We start from the raw sequence: 19,914 nt of genomic DNA, 5'->3' as shown, positions 1-19,914 counted from the left end.
CAGTTCGTGGCGTTGCCCTTTGGTCTCGCCTCGGCTCCGCGGGTCTTCACCAAGGTGCTTGCACCGGTTCTGGCATTATTGAGGGCCCAGGGCATTTCTGTCCTGGGGTATCTGGACGACATTCTGGTTCGGTCTGCGACCAGACAGGGTCTGGAGGAGGACCTGTCTGTCACAATGCAAACTCTGCAGGAGTTTGGTTGGACGATAAATTTTCCAAAGTCGACACTGAGTCCGTCGGTTCGTCTCCCCTATCTGGGAATGATACTGGACTCGGTGCAGGCGAAGGTCTTCCTGGCGGAAGACAAACTCAGGACTCTCCGGGAGGAAGTCAGGTCCCTCAGGGACGTTCCGAACTCGTCTCTGCGGACGTGTATGAGATGTCTGGGATTGATGGTCTCGGGCTTCGAGGCGATTCCTTTCGCACAGTTTCACACGCGGGGTCTCCAAGCGGAGATCCTGTCCAGGTGGGACGGGCGACCTCAATCTCTGGATCTTCAAATCTCGTTGAGTCTTCGCACCAGGGAAAACCTTCTGTGGTGGCTCCAGTCCCCGTTGGTGTCCGGGGGCAAGTCGTTTCGTCCGATCTCGTGGACGGTAATCACCACGGATGCCAGCCTGTCGGGCTGGGGTGGAGTTCTGGGCGTTCTGTCCGCTCAGGGGACTTGGTCGGAGGGGGAGTCTTCCCTTCCGATCAACATTCTGGAATTGCGTGCGATAAGGCTCTGTCTTCATCGCTGGACGGACCGGCTGCAGGGTTGCCCGGTTCGGGTGCAGACGGACAATGCCACGGCGGTGGCCTACATCAACCACCAAGGGGGCACCAGGAGTGCCCGAGCGGCTCGAGAAGTGGCCGACATTCTGTCTTGGGCCGAGACTCATGTCCCGGCGATAACGGCGGTTCACATTCCGGGAGTGGAGAACTGGCAGGCGGACTATCTGAGTCGCCAGACCCTGGATCAGGGGGAATGGTCTCTCCATCCGGCTGTCTTCCAGACGTTGTGCGCGAAGTGGGGTCTTCCAGATGTGGACCTGTTCGCGTCTCGCCTCAACAACAAGGTGAAGAGGTTCGTGGCAAGGACGCGCGACCCTCGGGCAGACGCGTCGGACGCGTTAGTGGCCCCGTGGCATCAGTACAGGCTGATGTACGCGTTTCCACCGATTCAGTTGCTGTCCAGGTTCCTTCGCAGGTTACGCTCGGAACGCAACACGGTGATTCTTGTGGCACCGGACTGGCCTCGCCGGTCCTGGTACGCAGACCTCGTGAATCTGGCGGTCGACGCCCCGTGGCGTCTGCCTCTTCGAGACGATCTACTGTCTCAAGGACCGATATACCATCCTGCTTTACAGTCGCTGGCTTTGACGGCCTGGCTGTTGAGACCGAGGTCCTGAAGGAGAGGGGTCTCTCTCCGGAGGTCGTTCATACTTTAATCAACGCAAGGAAGTCTTCCTCGGGGAAGGTTTATTACCGTACTTGGAAGGCCTATTTTGCCTGGTGTGAGTCCAGGGGGTTGTCACCCCGCACGTACTCGGTGTCCCGTGTGCTGTCTTTCCTTCAAACGGGTGTTGATCAGCGTTTGGCGCTGGCTACGATAAAGGGTCAGGTGTCTGCTCTGGCCGTTCTGTTTCAACGTCCCGTGGCTTCCAACCCTTTGGTTGGCACCTTTGTTCAGGGTGTGCGGCATCTGGTTCCCCCGAGACGGGATCCTCTGCCCCCTTGGGACTTGAATCTCGTTCTCTCTGTGTTACAACGTGCTCCTTTTGAACAGATCAGGGAGATCTCGTTGTCTATGTTGTCCAAAAAGGTCGCCTTTTTGGTGGCGATCACTTCGGCTCGCAGAGTGTCGGAACTGGCGGCTTTGTCCTGCAAGTCTCCGTACCTGGTTATTCATTTGGATAAGGTGGTCTTGCGACCTAATCCTTCTTTTCTGCCGAAACGAGTTTCGGAATTCCATCTTAATGAGGATATTGTCTTGCCTTCGTTGTGCACGAAGCCTAAACATCCAAAGGAGGTGAGATTGCACTCTCTGGATGTTGTTCGGGCGATAAGGGTTTACCTTAAATCGACTGAGTCTTTTCGAAAGACGGACTCCTTGTTTGTTCTTCCAGAGGGTCCTCGGAAGGGCATGGCGGCTTCGGCCTCTACCATCGCCAAATGGATCAGGCAGACCATTGAACAGGCCTATGCTTTGCAGGGGAAGGTTCCCCCTGTGCCTGTGAAGGCGCACTCTACTAGATCTCTGAGTACGTCTTGGGCCTGTCGTCATGGGGCTTCTGTAGCCCAGGTGTGTAAGGCGGCGACTTGGTCGACCGTGCACACTTTCACAAAATTCTACAAAGTAGATGTTCAGGCATCGGCGGATGCTTCCTTTGGCCGCAAGGTTCTTAGTGCGGCTGTTCCCTAGGGTCCCTTGTTGGGGACTCCTGGCTGTTGGGATAAGTTTTGTATCCCCTGGTTTTTTTGTCTTTTCCTGGGTTGTTGCTCCTGTTGAGCACTTGTTTTTGCTGTTGCCCAGCTGGTTTCCTTCCTTTGGTAAGGTTCCCTTCTTTGATGTGGAGACTGCGTTGCCTTTCGGCGCGGATGCGTTTCCCACCCCTCATGTTTGCACTGCTTTGGGACGTCCCCATATGTGACGAATATGAAGAGGCGGCGACTGTCGGAGGACGTAAGAGAAAACGGAATTTTTGTAAAATCTTACCTGTAAAATTCTTTTCTCTGAGTCCTCCGACAGTCGCCGCCCCCGCCCCTCTTTTGGGGTTTGATTGTATACTCTACTGCTATTCCACTAAAACTGAGATATGGTTGCAGGAAGTAGGAGGGTATTGACTGAGGGGACCACCCCTTGAGGGTGGGATATGTTAAAGCTTTATTGTTAACATATTCTGTTGCCTAGCTACTCCTTCGGAGCAAAGTCTAATACCCCATATGTGACGAATATGAAGAGGCGGCGACTGTCGGAGGACTCAGAGAAAGGAATTTTACAGGTAAGATTTTACAAAAATTCCGTTTTTTTTTTTCCACACAAATGTTTTCTTTTGGTGGTATTTGATCACCTCTGCAGTTTTTTTTTTTTTTTTTTTTTTGCGCTATAAGCAAAAAAAGACCGACAATTTTGAAAAAAAATGTATATAATTTTTTTACTTTCTGCTATAAAAACCTATCTAGTAAAAAAAAAAAAAATCGAATTTCTTCATCAATATAGGCCAATTTGTATTCTGCTACATATTTTGGTAACAAAAATCCCAATAAGCGTTTATTGATTGGTTTGTGCAAACGTTATAGCATCTACAAACTATGGGATATATTAATGGAATTTTTATTTTTTTACTAGTAATGGCGATCAGCGACTTCTAGCGGGACTTCGATATTGCATCAGACACTAAGTGACCCGTTTTTGGAAACCAGTGACACGAATACAGTGATTAGTGCTAAAAATATGCACTGTCACTGTATTAATGACACTGGCTGGGAAGGGGTTAACATCAGGGGTGATCAAAGGGTTAACTGTGTGCCTAGCCAGTGTGTGTGTGTACTGTGTGGGAGGTGCTTTTACCAGGGGAAGGCATGGACCCATGTTCCTGCTTTTCAGGAACACAGGAGCCATGCCTTCCTTACTGACAAAACTGCAATCTGCCTTGTTTACATAGGCAGACTACCAATAATGCCTGTGTACTGAACAATCGGCTGGTGCCGGCAGACATTGAGTCCACCACACCCGCTGATCGGCTCCTGTTGTAATTATGTAATTACGGATCGCCAGTGACGCACAATCGCACCACCTACCAGGAGGAGCCAGATCACGTATATATATATGATCCGGCTCAGAGGTGCCGCCCCATAGCAGTAAAACTGCTATAGGGCAGACCTTCAGTGGTAAAACCAAATAGTCCATCATAAAGAGAATGTCAAAAATATTAGACAAAAATAAGAACAGTGCTGAACAATATTTTTTTAAAACGGAGAAGAGAAAAAAAGATCATTTAAATAAGGGTGATATCTATGTTAACTTAACATTGGTAAAAAATATCTCTAAATAGGTATGTGTAGAACTTGAATTTCTATTTTTGTTTTATTCTAATTAGGTAACATATCACCATTTTATTTATTTTTCCTCTTTTTTTTCTTTTGAGACGATATCGTGCAGCACTCATGTTCTAATTTTTGTATAGTAATCTTGACATTTCCTTTACGATTGACAATTTTTTGGTTTTAATTATGACCCCCATGGAGGGGATACTGTATTAATATCCGATACAGAAATCTTCCTATGTTCTTTCTAGCCCTGATGAAGTGGGTGCTTGGATCCCTGAAACGCGTTACATTCTTTTTTAGATTATTCCATTAAGTCAGGGGTACAAGGTTGTATATAGACCTCCTTAGCAGTGGTTTGGTGCTTCAATTTCCTATTGCATTACAAGCCAAGGAGACTGTGGAGATTCTCTGGAGTGTAGAAGCTGCCTGCCAAGGAACCAGAGTAGTTTACACCTACATTGGTAGCCAGTCAGCTTCTAACTTTTGCTTATTTAGCTTTGACAATAAAACCTGAAAGCCGATTGGTTTCTATGCAGAGTTGCACCAGAATTGGCACTCTCCTACTTTAGTAAATAACCCCCTTTTGGTCCACTGTGGCTGACTTTAAGGGAAGCGATTCCCTAATCTTTCGTCAGTGTGATATCCTAGACACACGTGGAGGGGCAGTTTAAGATCACATTAGCCTTTACTGAAAATACTGCCTTCATAAAGGACCTGGAACGATATTTATTTACTGTCGGAAACCTTAGGATTGAATCTAACTGGATAGATCACCAGTATTGGTTTGTTGTTATGGGACAGTTGTGTTTCGCACATTAAAACAGTAGGTTGACCAGTTACTTTAACCATACCTAGATAGGAGACTGTGGTGTGAGTCTCTTGGGGTTTATCCCCACGCCTTCTCGTGGCTCGTATCTTAACCTTTCGTCATCAGGGGGTTGAACAGAATTTGGCCTTTAGTACCATTAAGGGCCAGGTCTTTTTCCAATGACCTTTGGCCATACACTCCCTGGTGCGTACCTTTCTTCAGGGTGTCCGACATTTGGTTCCTCCAGTGTGCGCAGCCTTGGGATCTTAATGTGGAGCTTTCAGCTCTACAGAAGCCTCCCTTTGAAAACGATCAGGAGATTCCCCTGCTTACGCTGTCCCAGAAGGTGGCCTTTCTGGTGGCTATCAATTATGCTCGCAGGGTGTCTGAACTGGCGGCGTTATCCTGACGTTTAACCTTTTTTGGTGATTCACAAGGATAAGGTGGCGCTTCGCCCCCTGTCCATCATTCCTTCCTAAGGTGGTCTCTCTCTTCTCTGTGTCCCATGCCTAAACATCCAAAGGAAAATGCCTTGCATGCCTTGGATGTGGTCTGGGCAATTCAAATGTACCTGACCGCTAGCGAGTCTTTCAGGAAGTCAGACTCTCTATTTGTGCTCACGGATGGACCTCGCAAGGGGTTGTCTGCTTCCTCTGCTACCATTTCCAAATGGATTAGACAGATGGTGTTTCAGGCCTATTCAATTGGGGGTCAGGTTCCTCCTTTCCCTGTCAAGACACAGGGTGCTTAATGCCTCCTGGGCCTTCCGTCATCAAGCGTCAGTGACGCAGGCTTGCAAGGCGGCCACCTGGTCATCAGTGCACACTTTTACAAAGTTTTATGAAGTGGATGTGTTGGCAATTGCAGATGCTTACTTTGGCCGCTGCTGTTGAGAGGACCTGATCCTCTTTGAGGGTGTTTTTTTCAGGGTGTTTTTTTTTGTTTAGCCTTGGAAATTTTTTGCTGTTTCCCACCCCTCATGATTAACACTGCTTTGGAACGTCCCATTGGTCAAAAATGACAGAAGCTGTGTGCGTCAATGAAGGAAAGAGAAATGGATTTTGGGTAAGTCAAAAATCCCATTATTTCAGTAACATGGGCATTATTATGCAGTTGCCCTACAACACTTCTGTCTATTGAAAAGGCTTTCCACGAGAATTTGAAATGTGCCTGGGAATTCATGCCCATTTGTTAGGCCAGGTACTTATGTTAGATGAGGAGGTCTGGCTCACAATTTGTATTCAAGTTAATTCCAAAGATATTCTGTAGAGTTAAAGTAAGGGCTGTGTGCAGGTCACTAGAGTTCCTCCACACCAAAATGGCCAAACCATGTATTTATGGAACTGTCTCCAGTCCTCTGGGAAAGCTTTCCGCACGTTTGTGGGGTGTGTCTGTGGGAATTTGTGTCCAATGAGCCACAAGATGATTTTTGAGGTCAAGTACTGATGTTTGATCAGAAGACCTGGCTCTTCATCAGGGTTTCAATTCCTCCCAATGGTTTTCGGTAAGGTTGAGGTCACTGCTCTGTGCAGTATACTAGAGTTCCTCCACCCCAAACTCAACAAACCATGTCTTTATGAAGCTGGCTTCACTTTTGCTGGTGCAGTTTACCACAGAATTTAGTAGTGTGCCCCTGAGAACTTGTATCCAGTCAGCCAAAATAACATTTGTGAGGTCAGTTAATAATGTAGAATGAGAAGACCTGGCGCATCATTGGTGTTCCAGTTCATCCCACAGGTTTCCAGTAGGGGTTAGATCAGTGGTGGTGAGTTCCTCCTCGCCAAACTGGTCAAAATATGTCGTTATGGAGCTGGCTCCACTCCTCTGGGAAGGCTTTCCATACATTTCTATTTGGAGTGTCTGGGGAAATGTGCATCCAATCAGCCAAAAAAAAAAAAAAAACCTTTGTAAGGTCAGGTACTGATGTTGAATAGGAAGACCTGGCTCACAATTGGCCAATTTCAAAGGTGTTCAATAGGGTTTAGGTCAGGGCTCTATGCATGACACTAGTTCCTCCACACCAAATTCATCAAATCATGTTTTTTTAGAACTGGCTCCACTTTTTAAAATTTTGGAGTTTGTCTATAGGAATTTGTGTCCAGTGAGCCAAAAGAACATTTGTGAGGGTCAGGTACTGATGTTGAATGAGAAGACCTGGCTCCCTATCAGGGTTTTAATTCCTCCCAAAGGTTTTTGGTAGGGTTGATTTGAGGGCTCAGTGTAGGATTGTAGCGGAGAAGTAGTTTAATCTACAGGGTCTCCGCTGGTAGACAGGAAAACGGGTAATAATCCAAATAGGCAGGTACAGCATGCAACAATCCAGGTAGTGTTATACCATCCTTCCCTCCCAAGAAATAGACGACACATAGCCTGGGAGTCAACTCGAATTAATTGTTTATTGAAAACACAAGAGATCTACACTCTGTGAAAACCCCTCCCTCTTTGAGCCATCCCCCACACAAACACACATCCCATAATAAGCTTACAAGGCAGACAGGAACAATAGGACAATGGAATGCAGGTATTCACAATAACAAACCCCACCCCACTGGCATGGGTCTATGAAACACTTCTACCATTTTCTAGCCATCTGCAATACATAAAAAATCATAACTCTTCCATTATTCGGTACCTTTAAATGAGTGGACGATCGGTAGATAGCTGGGGTCTGAGCACACCTTTCGTGACAGTATCACTCAGATCCCAGCTGAAGTAGCCGAACACCGTACCAAATACATTTTACACTTGAGTTCACTTCAAACTACCTATTGAACCTAGGGAACCACATTACCGAAAGACTTGGCTCCTGAACGGTATGGAAGTCCAGCGGTATTCGCGCCGTCGAGTAGCCGATTTTAGTTCCAGGTGGTCGACAACCAAATACCACCGGACGAACAAAGGATCCAAAATGGCCGACCGCCGTGTGGTCGGTAGTCGAACGACGGCCACCCAGAATCCTCTTAAAATACCGATTGCTTGTTTGATCCACATTACAACCACTTGGTTCTTAAAGGTATACACATGCAATAAACATAATGCATACACGAAGGACAATATACAGTGGCTGTGTTTGCCACAGTAGGACTCTAGAGTTCCACCACACCAAACTTCTCGAGCTATGTCTCCACACTTCTATAAAGGCTTTTAAAAAAATTGTGGGGTTTGTCTCTGAGAACTTGTATGCAATCAGCCAAAAGAACATATGTGGGTTAGTTAAAAATGCTGGATTTAAAGACTTTGTGCATCATTGGCTTTCCAGTTGGGGGGTGAGATCAGTGGTGGGGAGTTCCTCCACACCAAACTGGTCAAATGTATGTCTTTATGGAGCTTGCTTTGGGCACAGTACGCTTCACTAGAGACATCGGAACCTCATTTGGAGAAGTATACTTTGAAAACATGAACATTTAATAGTTTTTATGATTGTGTATTGTCTCGACCATCATGCTTATCCAATGTCTGCAGTGCCTTGAGCCGCTAACCCACAACTAGTATGTGGATTAGGAGGTTTATTTATATCTAATGTTCCATGGTTTGTGTAATTTTAGATGCCTATTATTTTGAAATAACTTTGAAATGCCGCTGGCAGTTTATTTTTGTCTAGTTAAATGCTTAACATTTTTGGGTAACCTCCAGTTTTTTTTCCTTCAATCCTTTAGATGTCATCTGCAGATTCCTTCGAGGCTCGACTTGTCGCGGTTTGTGAAAAAATGATGTCACAGACCTGCTGGGTGACTTCAGACCTTCTAGCCCATGAGATGAGCTTCCGAGGAATGACCCTGCTCCATCTGGCAGCAGCCCAGGGCTACGCCAGGCTTATCGAGACTCTAATACAGTGGAGGTGAGCGACTTGTGGTTTGGCAAAATGGAGGAAGAAAAATATGTAACAAAACTCAAATAAATATATTTATCTGTTTTCAGGAGCATCCATTCTCAGAGTTTGGTGGTGGAGTTAGAGGTGGATCCTCTAAACGTCGATCACTTCTCATGCACTCCTCTGGTGAGAGTTGACTACTTTTTTTTTTTTACTTGTTCCAAAGCTAAAACTCTAACCAGACACCTTCAATAAAGCTAAGACTTGAGTTACATACCAAAACATTTGTGAAGTAATGTACAATACCTCATCATCCCCCAACACTTTTCTTTTCTGTGTGGTATTTCAAATTCTTCATGATTGAACGACAGAGGGAGGCTTGGGGATACTGGATAACCATAAACTAATCGTCAGGACTGCCATACACTGTACTGGAGCCTAAAAAGTAAATAAAATCTTGTGCTGTGTATATAAAGAACATGTGTTTCTAGTATAGTATTACCCTTTTAAAATACCCATGAGGCCTCGTTTAGACTCGCAGTTTAGCTTTGTTTTGCCACCTACCAACCTCGCCCGCCCCCCCCCCCCCCAGGCTGCACTAGGCAGTGGAGAGGAATGTTTACATTACATTCCTCGGCCCTGACCATTTGCTTTGCAGCCGTAGTTAAATTGACCGGACTAGGGCTGCAACTAACGATTATTTTGTCTGTCGACTAATCTAGCGATTATTTTTCCGATTAGTCGACTAATCTAACGATTATTTTTATTTTCTTTGCTTAATTGAGTGTAAGTAAGCCCCCCTCCCAGTGCAGACCCCTCAGTAAGCCCTCCCACCTAGTACAGACCCCTCAGTAAGCCCTCCCACCTAGTAAAGACCACTTAGTAAGCCCCCCCCCCTCCCAGTGCAGACCCCTCAGGCTCACCTGCGATCACATGCTGCTGCTGGAGTGGCGCGTGACATCTCGTCTGTGTGAGACAGTGGGAGAGATCATCGGCGGCAGTCTGCAGCCACAGAGAGTCAGCTCAATTGATGCACCGCCGCGCAGGTGCAGCCGCCCTGGGATGTCATGCCGCTCACAGCGGCTGACGTAGAAGAGACGGACACTCTGGACTGGAGCGCAGCGGGGGCAGGGCAGTGCAGCCTGCAGCGGCCCTAATATATGCAGCGGCCCGGCCGGCAAAGCTTAAAGCGGAGCTGTGGGCCAGCTCCGGCCCTGCGAGCAGGGGGCGTGTGACGTCACGTGTGGCGCATCGATGCCTTTCACGCACGTCAACGTATTTCTGTAGTCGACGTAATCGATAACGACGCATCGTTGCAGCACTAGACCGGATGTAATGCTGCACATGCAAGTCAACGGGGAAGCACCGCAAACGCCCCACAACTGCATGCAATTATGCAGTTGTGGTGCAGTTGTTGGCAAAAATGGGGTTAAACAGGTGTTGAGGAGGCATTGCATCGCTATCTCACCGCCTGTCAGTAGCCTCTGGAGCGTGAGCCGGAAGTGGATTAAGCTTCAGAGGCAAGAAAGATTTAAATGTACGTCTAAATATACCCTAAATGCCACATTTAGGCGTTTCACACGGGCTTCAGCTTGTATAAGAGTAGTGTGAACAGCAATCTTTGACCAAGCATTTGCTGAGCTTTGTTGAAGCTTTTAAAGTACCATTCCGCTCCAGTTTGTAAATATTGAACACAGATCCTAATGGGAGTGTTGATTGCCACTTTAAGCAATCTGCTAGCAGGCCTCAGCACCTCTTGAAGTTTGTTGAAAGCCAGCTAGCAGCTTGTCTAAAGTGGCAATCGACACTCCCATTAGGATGTTAAAAAGCTTTAACAAAGCTTGCTGAAAGCTCTGCAAATGCTTTGTTAAATCTTTCTGTTAACACTGTTTTTATACAAGCTAAAGCCTGTGTGAAACAGATCAAAGAATATAGGGTTGAGTTTTGGGACCCCCATTGTAAAAGATCAGAGCAAGTGGGAGAAAAGTCTTAGAGATCACTTTAACTTTCTCCAAGGCCAGGATAAAGGTTTGGCAAATAAACTTTTTCCCAAATGCTGTACAAAGACGAGGTTGAGGCATGTATTGCCAGCACACCAAGGATCTTTTTAAAAGCATCCAAAAGTTGGGCAGCAGAGTGGGTTTAGTGGTTAGCACTTCGTCTAGCAGCACTGGGGTCGTCAGTTAGAATCCGAACGACTGCACATGGAGTTTGCATGTTCTCCCTGTGCCTGTGTGGGTTTCCTCCCACACTGCAAAGACATGCCAGTAGGTGATTTGGCTCCTGTCTCTATTGGCCCTAGTATGTGTATGTATGGAATGTGAGTTAGGGACCTTAGATTGTAAGTTACTTGAGGGCGGGAAATGATATGAATGTACAATATACAGGTGTATCTCATAAAATTCTCAAAAAGTTAAGGTAATTTATTTCCAAAATTCAATTCAAAAAGTGAAACTCATATATTTTATACAGATGTGTTACACACAGAGTGATATATTGCAAGCATTTCTTTCTTTTAATTTTGATGATTATGGCTTACAGCTAGTGACAACCCAAAATACAGTGTCTCAGAAAGTTAGAATATTACATAAGACCAAAAAAACGGATTTTTAATACAGAAATGTTGGCTTACTGAAAACAGTATAGTTTTCACTCAATACTTGGTAGGGGCTCCTTTTGCATGAATTACTGCATCAATGTGGCGTGGCATGGAGGCAATCAGCCTGTGGCACTGCTGAGGTGTTATGGAAGCCCAGGTTGCTTTTCTAGTCGCCTTCAGCTTGTCTGCATTGTTGGGTTTGGTGTCTCTCATCTTCCTCTTGACAATACCCCACAGAATCTCTATGGGGTTTAGGTCAGGCAAGTTTGCTGGCCTATCAAGCACAGTGATAACATGATCAATAAACCAGGTAATTGTAGTTTTGGCAGTGTGGGCGGTGCCAAGTCCTACTGGAAAATGAAATCGGTATCTCCATAAAGCTGGTCAGCAGAGGGAAGCATGAAGTGCTCTAGAATTTCCTGGTAGAGGGCTGCACTGACTTTGGATTTGATAAAACACAGTGGACCAACACCAGCAGATGACATGGCTCCCCAAATCATTATGGACTGGAAGAATTTGCATTTCATTTGGAAATCAAGGTCCCAGAGTCTGGAGGAAGAGTGGAGAGGCACAGAGTCCAAGTTGCATGAGGTCCAGTGTGAAGTTTCCACAGTCAGTGATGATTTGGGGAGCCATGTCTTCTATTGGTGTTGGTCCACTGTGTTTTATCAAGTCCACAGTCAGCACTGCTGTACCAGGAAATTCTAGAGCTCTTCATGCTTTTCTCTGCTGACCAGCTTTATGGAGATGCTGATTTCATTTTCCAGCAGGGCTTGGCACCGCCCACACTGCCAAAAGTACCAATACCTGGTCACATGATCATGGTATCACTGCTTGATTTGCCAGCAAACTTGTCTGACCTAAACCCCATAGAGAATCTGTGGGGTATTGTCAAGAGGAAGATACAATGCAGACAAGCTGAAGGCCGCTATCAAAGAAACCTGGGCTTCCATAACACCTCAGCAGTGCCACAGGCTGATCGCCTCCACGCCACGCCGCATTGATGCAGTAATTCATGCAAAAGGAGCCCCGACCAAGTTTTGAGTGCATCCTATACTGTACATGGACAGACTTTTCACGAAGACAACATTTTTTTTTTTTTGGTCTTCTGTAATCCTGAATAGGAGAAATATATCACTCTGTGTGTAACACATTTATATAAAATGACTTTTTGAATTGAATTACTGATATTCTAATTTTATGAGATGCACCTGTATGTGTAAAGTGCTGCATAAAATTGACAATGCTATTTGAATTAAATATTACATTTATTTGAGAGATCCCATCACAGCATAAAACTATAATTTTTCAAGGCTGCGCAGGACCCCATCATGCATGTGATGAAGGGGTCTTGGGCGACCCCGAAACTACGCACTTTAATGCTATAATATGATTGCTTCAATAAACTTTTGGCCGCTATTTCAAAGGTCCTTGGTGTGCTGGCAATACATACCTTAACCTTGTGTCCGTACCGATTCCCAGCCAACATTCACTGCAGCACCCACTTATTACAAAGTCATTTCCAGGAAGCCACAGTACTTGACAAAAAACTGCAGGAGAATGGTAGAGGTTGAACTTGATGAATATCAGTCGGTTTTCAAACAAATGTAGCGATGAGTTATTCCTGGTGGTTTTTTTGTCACCTTCATCTGTTTATCTTCTTTTGGGTCTTATTTGCTTTCCATTTATAATTTTCTGGATTCTTTGTGACAGATGTGGGCCTGTGCTCTTGGGCACACAGAGGCCGCCACTCTCCTCTTCCGCTGGGACTGCCGGGCTCTCTCCATACCGGACTCCTTAGGCCGCCTTCCTCTTGGAGTGGCTCGTTCTCGAGGACACGTCAAATTGGCCTCCACTCTGGAGGAGATGCAGAGGCAAGAAGCGGCACTGGGAAACTTCACTGAATTGCATTCTGGGAGCTGGCACTCATTGATGGGAAGCCAGGAGATGGGTCGAGGACTCTCTCCGATATCTACAAGTGCAGATACTGGTAATAGCACAGTCTCTCTTACCGAGGGTCAGAACTGTGATTTGGTCTACAAGGAACAGTAACCTCAGTTTTTTATGATGTCAGTGCAGTTCATCGAATATTTATGGACATGAGTCATAACCTAAAAAAAACTGCAACCATAATGAGATGATAAAAACTGCAACCATAATGAGATGATAAAAAACTGCAACCATAATGAGATGATAAAAAACTGCAACCATAATGAGATGATAAAAAACTGCAACCATAATGAGATGATAAAAAACTGCAACCATAATGAGATGATAAAAAACTGCAACCATAATGAGATAAAAAAAACTGCAATCATAATGAGATGATAAAAAACTGCAACCGTAATAAGATAAAACATAAGAGTCGTGTCTCTATGAGCTTAACATATTGAGGAATGAATAATCGAAACAAGAGGTGGGGGATTAAGTATGATTATCTTGTCAGATAGTGGAGGAGGAAGCAGTGCTGGATCAGTAATCTGTATATAAGGAGACAATGTGTGTTTTATCAGATAGTGGAGGAGGAAGCAGTACTGGATCAGTAATCTGTATATAAGGTGACAGTGTGTGTCTTATCAGATAGAGGAGGAGGAAGCAGTGCTTGATCAGTAATTGTATATAAGGTGACAATGTGTGTCTTATCAGATAGTGGAGGAGTAAGCAGTGCTGGATCAGTAATCTGTATATAAGGGGACAGTGTGTGTCTTATCAGATAGTAGAGGAGGAAGCAGTGCTGGATCAGTAATCTGTATATAAGGGGACAGTGTGTGTCTTATCAGATAGTAGAGGAGGAAGCAGTGCTGGGTCAGTAATCTGTATATAAGGTGACAGGTTGTGTCTTATCAGATAGTAGAGGAGGAAGCAGTACTGGATCAGTAATCTGTGTATAAGGAGACAGTGTGTGTCTTATCAGATAGAGGAGGAGGAAGCAATACTGGATCAGTAATCTGTATATAAGGAGACAGTGTGTGTCTTATCAGATAGTGGAGGAGGAAGCAGTGCTGGATCAGTAATCTGTATATAAGGTGACAGTGTGTGTCTTATCAGATAGAGGAGGAGGAAGCAGTGCTTGATCAGTAATTGTATATAAGGTGACAATGTGTGTCTTATCAGATAGTGGAGGAGTAAGCAGTGCTGGATCAGTAATCTGTATATAAGGGGACAGTGTGTGTCTTATCAGATAGTAGAGGAGGAAGCAGTGCTGGATCAGTAATCTGTATATAAGGTGACAGTGTGTGTCTTATCAGATAGCGGAGGAGGAAGCAGTGCTGGATCAGTAATCTGTATACAAGGTGACAGTGTGTCTGGTCAGATAGTGGAGGAGAAAGCAGTGCTGGATCAGTAATCTGTATATAAGGTGACAAATAGTGGAGGAGGAAGCAGTGCTGGATCAGTAATCTGTATATAAGGTGACAGTGTGTGTCTTATCAGATAGTGGAGAAGGAAGCAGTGCTGGATCAGTAATCTGTATATAAGGTGACAGTGTGTGTCTGGTCAGATAGTGGAGGAGGAAGCAGTGCTGGATCAGTAATCTGTATATAAGGTGACGGTGTTTGTCTTATCAGATAGTGGAGGAGGAAGCAGTGCTGGAGGAGAGCTGAGGATGAGTCCATCCTGACTCTAAGCACGCAGAGGAGTGTCCCAGCCGCCGCACACCTTGCTAGACCGTATGGCCAGCTCACTCCATTAAGACCATGCTTCAAACAAGTTTCGCCCCGCCCTACGCGGGCGAAACGTGTGCGGAGGCCAGGACACTTCTCCATCTCAAAAAATGATTTTACAGTTAGCTCAAAAATCCAATTCTACAAAACCTTATCATTCCTAAGGTACGAAGTCAGGGCGACTTATACATTCTTCTGAACGTTCTCTCTCCAGGTCTCAGCAGTCTCCCGTCTCCTTCCGAGGTGTCAGACGGTTCCATTTCCGTCACCTCAGCCTACTCCAGCAGCTCTGCTCTCCGAGGTTCACCGGACTGCAGCCCAGAGAGCAGCCAGGACACTCCTGTAGAAGCATCCCCTAATTCCAGGCTGCTAGGGGCTGCATCTTGGGACCTTGAGGACCCAGTGGAACAAGGCCAGTACCTGGACTCACCTGGAGTGGTTGATGCCGATCTCCTGCAATACAGAGAGGACACTGAAAACCAGGACTATCTGCAGGTAAAGTTTCTCTCCTTGTTCCCCTGCAGTCTTCTACCCCACACTCTTTCCATGCTGTTTATCTGTTGCTCTCTTTACTTTCTCTCCCCCATCCTTCCTTTGTTTATGTGCACTTTCCTTTCACTCTTACGGCCTCACCTGCCCCCCTCCCCCCCCCATCGCCTCCACTCTCCCTCGTCCCAGGTTGATATGGTCACCCTCGCAGAACAGATCATAGAGGCCACTCCGGACCGCATCAAGCAGGATGATTTCACCGCCTCCGACTCCGTTCCACTCAGAGAGAGATCGGGCAACCTTAGCAAGACCATGGCATGGCTGGCCAGCTACCTGGATACCGCCGACCAGATGCCCGGCTTACCTCCGCATGGGTCAGTACACGGCTCCCTCGGGTTTTGTGTGTAGATTTCTTGTGGCTAAATTTAGACACTCCTTGAATTATATAGTGGTTGTGTTTTTGCAGATGTTTGTGAAAGTATAATTTATGTAATTAATAAAAAAAAGAAATCTTATCCATTTGCACCTAAACTGGCCGCTTAGTCCTGGTCCACACTGGTGCGATGCGGGAAATTCTGCGATTCAGTGCCGATTCACACTGAGATTTGCAATCCGTGGGGGGTGTCAATGTAAAGTTTGTGGCACCCCAGATCGGTTCGCAGATTGCAGTGCGAACTGTCAAATGGTGCAGGAATCGGATCGCACAGGTGTGGACACATCCAGTGCAGACCAAAAAAATGGGTCCTGCACCATTTTGGTGTAAATGCGATGCAGTTTCAGCCATACAGTTTGTGTGGCCGAATTTGCATCGCACAGACATCGCATGTGAAATGCACAGCAGTGCGATGAGAATCACATGCGATGTCTGTCCCAGCCCTAACATGATCCCTATGCACTGTGACCAGTAATGGAACTTCGAGCACCACTCAAATCAGAGATGAGCAGATACCCTCCTGGTATTCAGAGATAGGGGTCCTGGCATGTGTATTCACTTATCCTCCAGTCATGAATGCATTGTCTATTAACCACAATAGACACACACACACACGTGTGTGTGTGTGTGTGTGTTGCGATTTGGAAGTGGTTTAACTGGGTTATGGCTGAAGCTATTGGCCATAACCCGGTATTTTTATCTTCAGCTGGTGGCGGTCTTTCTCATCCAAGTGCTCGTGAGTGGCTGGAACGCTTTCCCCCTCCCCCTTAGCCCCCCTCACCCCATCACCCTCCTTTTTTTTTTTTTTTTTTTGTTCTTGTTTATACTAGTAATGGCGGTAATCAGCAACTTATAGCTTGACTGGGATATTGCTGCGGACAATCTGACGCTAACTGACACTTTTCTGGAACCAGTGCAACTAATCAGTAAGGTTATATCCAGACCACTGTTCCTGATCTTTGCGGACAGTATTAGGACAGGAGATGTACCAGGGGAGTGGAGGAAAGCTAACGTGATTCCGATATTCAAAAAGGGTCAGAGGCATATACCGGGAAATTATAGGCCTGTCAGTCTGACATCAGTAGTATGTAAACTTCTGGAGGGGATGATAAGGGACTATATCGTAGAGTTTGCTAAGGACAACAGCATCATCAGTAGTAACCAGCACGGGTTTACAAATGGGCGATCTTGTCAAACCAATCTCTTAACATTCTACGAGGAGGTGAGCTGTGAGCTAGATAGGGGCAGACCAGTGGATGTGGTGTACCTAGATTTTGCTAAGGCGTTTGATACAGTTCCCCATAAGCGCTTAATTTATAAAATAAGGTCTGCAGGTATCGACAGCAGGGTTTGCTCTTGGATACGGAACTGGCTAAAAGGGCGTGTCCAAAGGGTGGTAATAAACAGCGCGTACTCAGACTGGTCTGAGGTAGTAAGCGGGGTCCCCCAAGGCTCAGTCCTAGGACCAACCTTGTTCAATTTATTCATAAACAGCATTGAGGAAGGGATCAGTAGTTCAATATCAGTTTTTGCAGATGACACAAAATTGGGCAGGACAATAACAGCACAGCATGAAGCAGATATCCTACAGAATGACCTGGACAAAATTACGGAGTGGGCAACGTCTAGTGCAGTGATGGAGAATCTTGGCACCCCAGATGTTTTGGAACTACATTTCCCATGATGCTCATGCACTCTGCAGTGTATCTTAGCCTCATGGAAAATGTAGTTTCAAAACATCTGGGGTGCCAAGGTTCGCCATCACTGGTCTAGTGTGTCCCCTTGATCAGTGGACGTTGGTTGGCCGGCACTTGCTGACCAGCCCCCTAACCGGAAGTGCAGAGTCACATATATGTACGCTCCTTCATTATTTCATAATTTTTGTGGGCAACCCCTTTGCTGATGAGTCTGTTTTTCTAAACTGAGGGAGGAATTAACTGCCTTAATCCAAGATGTTGGAGAAGAGGGTGACAACCACTTCATGGCTATCGGTTTCCTGGCTATAAATAACACTCGACTTATGGCAACAGTCACCAAGGTGTTCTTTTCCGGAAGTTCCTGCCAACCAAAGAAAAGTGAGAGGGGTAAAGGGAATCTGGGAATTGAACACCAAATGGACTCTGTCCACTATGCCACGCCAATAGCGAAATAACTTGGGATAAGGCCAGTTTATGTACAGTAGTTCCCCCCCCCCCCCCGGTCTCTAAGACATCTTGGACAGAGTGGAGAGTCTCCGTGGCTATATCTGTACAGCCAATACAGGCGTTCTATGAAGAATGTAGAGTTTTGATCATCTGTTAGAGATAGTAGGCATGGGGTTTATAAGATAAATTGTCACTGCATAGCAGAGATTTCTCCCAAATCCTTTTCCCATTTGGCCTTGCAGATAACGGGGGAGGGAATCGGTCCAAATGAGCAATAAAGTGGTTGTAAAGGCACAAGATTTGTTTGCTTTCATGCATACTATGTATGAAGGCAAAAAAACCTTGTTTGCAGCAGAATCCCCCCCCCCATTTACCTTGTTTGCAGCAGTCCCCCCCCCCATTTTCCTTGTTTGCAGCAGCCCCCCCCCCCCCATTTACCTTGTTTGCCCCCATTTTGGAGCAGCCCCCCCCATTTACTTTGTTTGCAGCAGCCCCCCCCCATTTACTTTGTTTGCAGCAGCCCCCCCCATTTACTTTGTTTGCAGCAGCCCCCCCCCCCATTTACCTTGTTTGCAGCAGCCCTTCCCCCATTTACATTGTTTGCCCCCACTTTGGAGCAGCCCCCGCCCCCATTTACTTTGTTTGCAGCAGCCCCCCCCCCATTTGCCTTGTTTGCCCCCATTTTGGAGCAACCCCCTCCATTTACCTTGTTTACAGCAGCCCCCCCCCCCCATTTACCTTGTTTACAGCAGCCCCCCCCCCATTTACCTTGTTTGCAGCAGCCCCCCCATTTACCTTGTTTGCAGCCCCCCCCATTTACCTTGTTTGCAGCAGCCCCCCCCCATTTACCTTGTTTGCAGCAGCCCCCCCCCCATTTACCTTGTTTGTCGCAGCCCCCCCCCCATTTACCTTGTTTGTCGCGGCCCCCCACCCATTTACCTTGTTTGCAGCCTGCCCCGCCCATTTACCTTGTTTTGCAGCAGCCCCCCCCCATTTACCTTGTTTGCAGCAGCGCCCCCCCCCCCCATTTACCTTGTTTGCAGCAGCGCCCCCCCCCCCCATTTACCTTGTTTGCAGCACCCCCCATTTGCCTAGTTTGCAGCAGCCCCCCCCCATTTACCTTGTTTGCAGCCCCCCCCCCATTTACCTTGTTTGCAGCAGCCCCCCCATTTACCTTGTTTGCAGCAGCCCCCCCATTTACCTTGTTTGCAGCAGCCCCCCCATTTACCTTGTTTGCAGCAGCCCCCCCATTTACCTTGTTTGCAGCAGCCCCCCCATTTACCTTGTTTGCAGCAGCCCCCCCATTTACCTTGTTTGCAGCAGCCCCCCCATTTACCTTGTTTGCAGCAGCCCCCCCATTTACCTTGTTTGCAGCAGCCCCCCCATTTACCTTGTTTGCAGCCCCCCCCCCATTTACCTTGTTTGCAGCCCCCCCCCCCATTTACCTTGTTTGCAGCCCCCCCCCCCATTTACCTTGTTTGCAGCCCCCCCCCCATTTACCTTGTTTGCAGCCCCCCCCCCATTTACCTTGTTTGCAGCCCCCCCCCCCATTTACCTTGTTTGCAGCCCCCCCCCATTTACCTTGTTTGCAGCCCCCCCCATTTACCTTGTTTGCATCCCCCCCCCCCCATTTACCTTGTTTGCATCCCCCCCCCATTTACCTTGTTTGCAGCCCCCCCCCCCATTTACCTTGTTTGCAGCAGCCCCCCCCCCCCCCCATTTATCTTTGTTTATTTAAAGCAATAATAAAGCTTTGCTTTTGGCTCCCACTGCTGTCAATCACAGCCTAAAAAAAACAATCAGGAGTGTGAGTTCCCAGAGAGGCAAGGTTCTTGCAAGGACATTGTTGAATCAAGAGGGGGCTTAAGTATTAGGATGACCGGGGGGGGGGGGGATTATGGTTATGGTGGAGAGCTTCAACCATAATCCCCCCCCCCG

General features: G+C 46.8%; 1 protein-coding gene across 4 annotated transcripts in view; it reads left to right on the top strand.

The window, feature by feature from the left end:
- CAMTA2 (calmodulin binding transcription activator 2) overlaps positions 1 to 19,914 on the top strand; it is a 173,111-nt gene that overhangs the window by 133,650 nt on the left and 19,547 nt on the right. For all 4 annotated transcript variants that reach the window (XM_082255522.1, XM_082255520.1, XM_082255521.1 and 1 more), the window contains exons 13-17: positions 8,495 to 8,676; positions 8,757 to 8,835; positions 12,962 to 13,238; positions 15,125 to 15,405; positions 15,589 to 15,773. In XM_082255522.1, coding sequence (XP_082111648.1) covers positions 8,495 to 8,676; positions 8,757 to 8,835; positions 12,962 to 13,238; positions 15,125 to 15,405; positions 15,589 to 15,773 — 1,004 coding nt within the window. The remainder of the gene's footprint in view (positions 1 to 8,494; positions 8,677 to 8,756; positions 8,836 to 12,961; positions 13,239 to 15,124; positions 15,406 to 15,588; positions 15,774 to 19,914) is intronic.

This window comes from Pelophylax lessonae (assembly GCF_965119305.1).
Source record: "Pelophylax lessonae genome assembly, chromosome: 4".
NCBI classification, from domain to species: domain Eukaryota; kingdom Metazoa; phylum Chordata; class Amphibia; order Anura; family Ranidae; genus Pelophylax; species Pelophylax lessonae.
The sequence above is the reverse complement of the archived record's forward strand: the minus strand, read 5'-3'. Positions and strand labels throughout refer to the sequence as shown.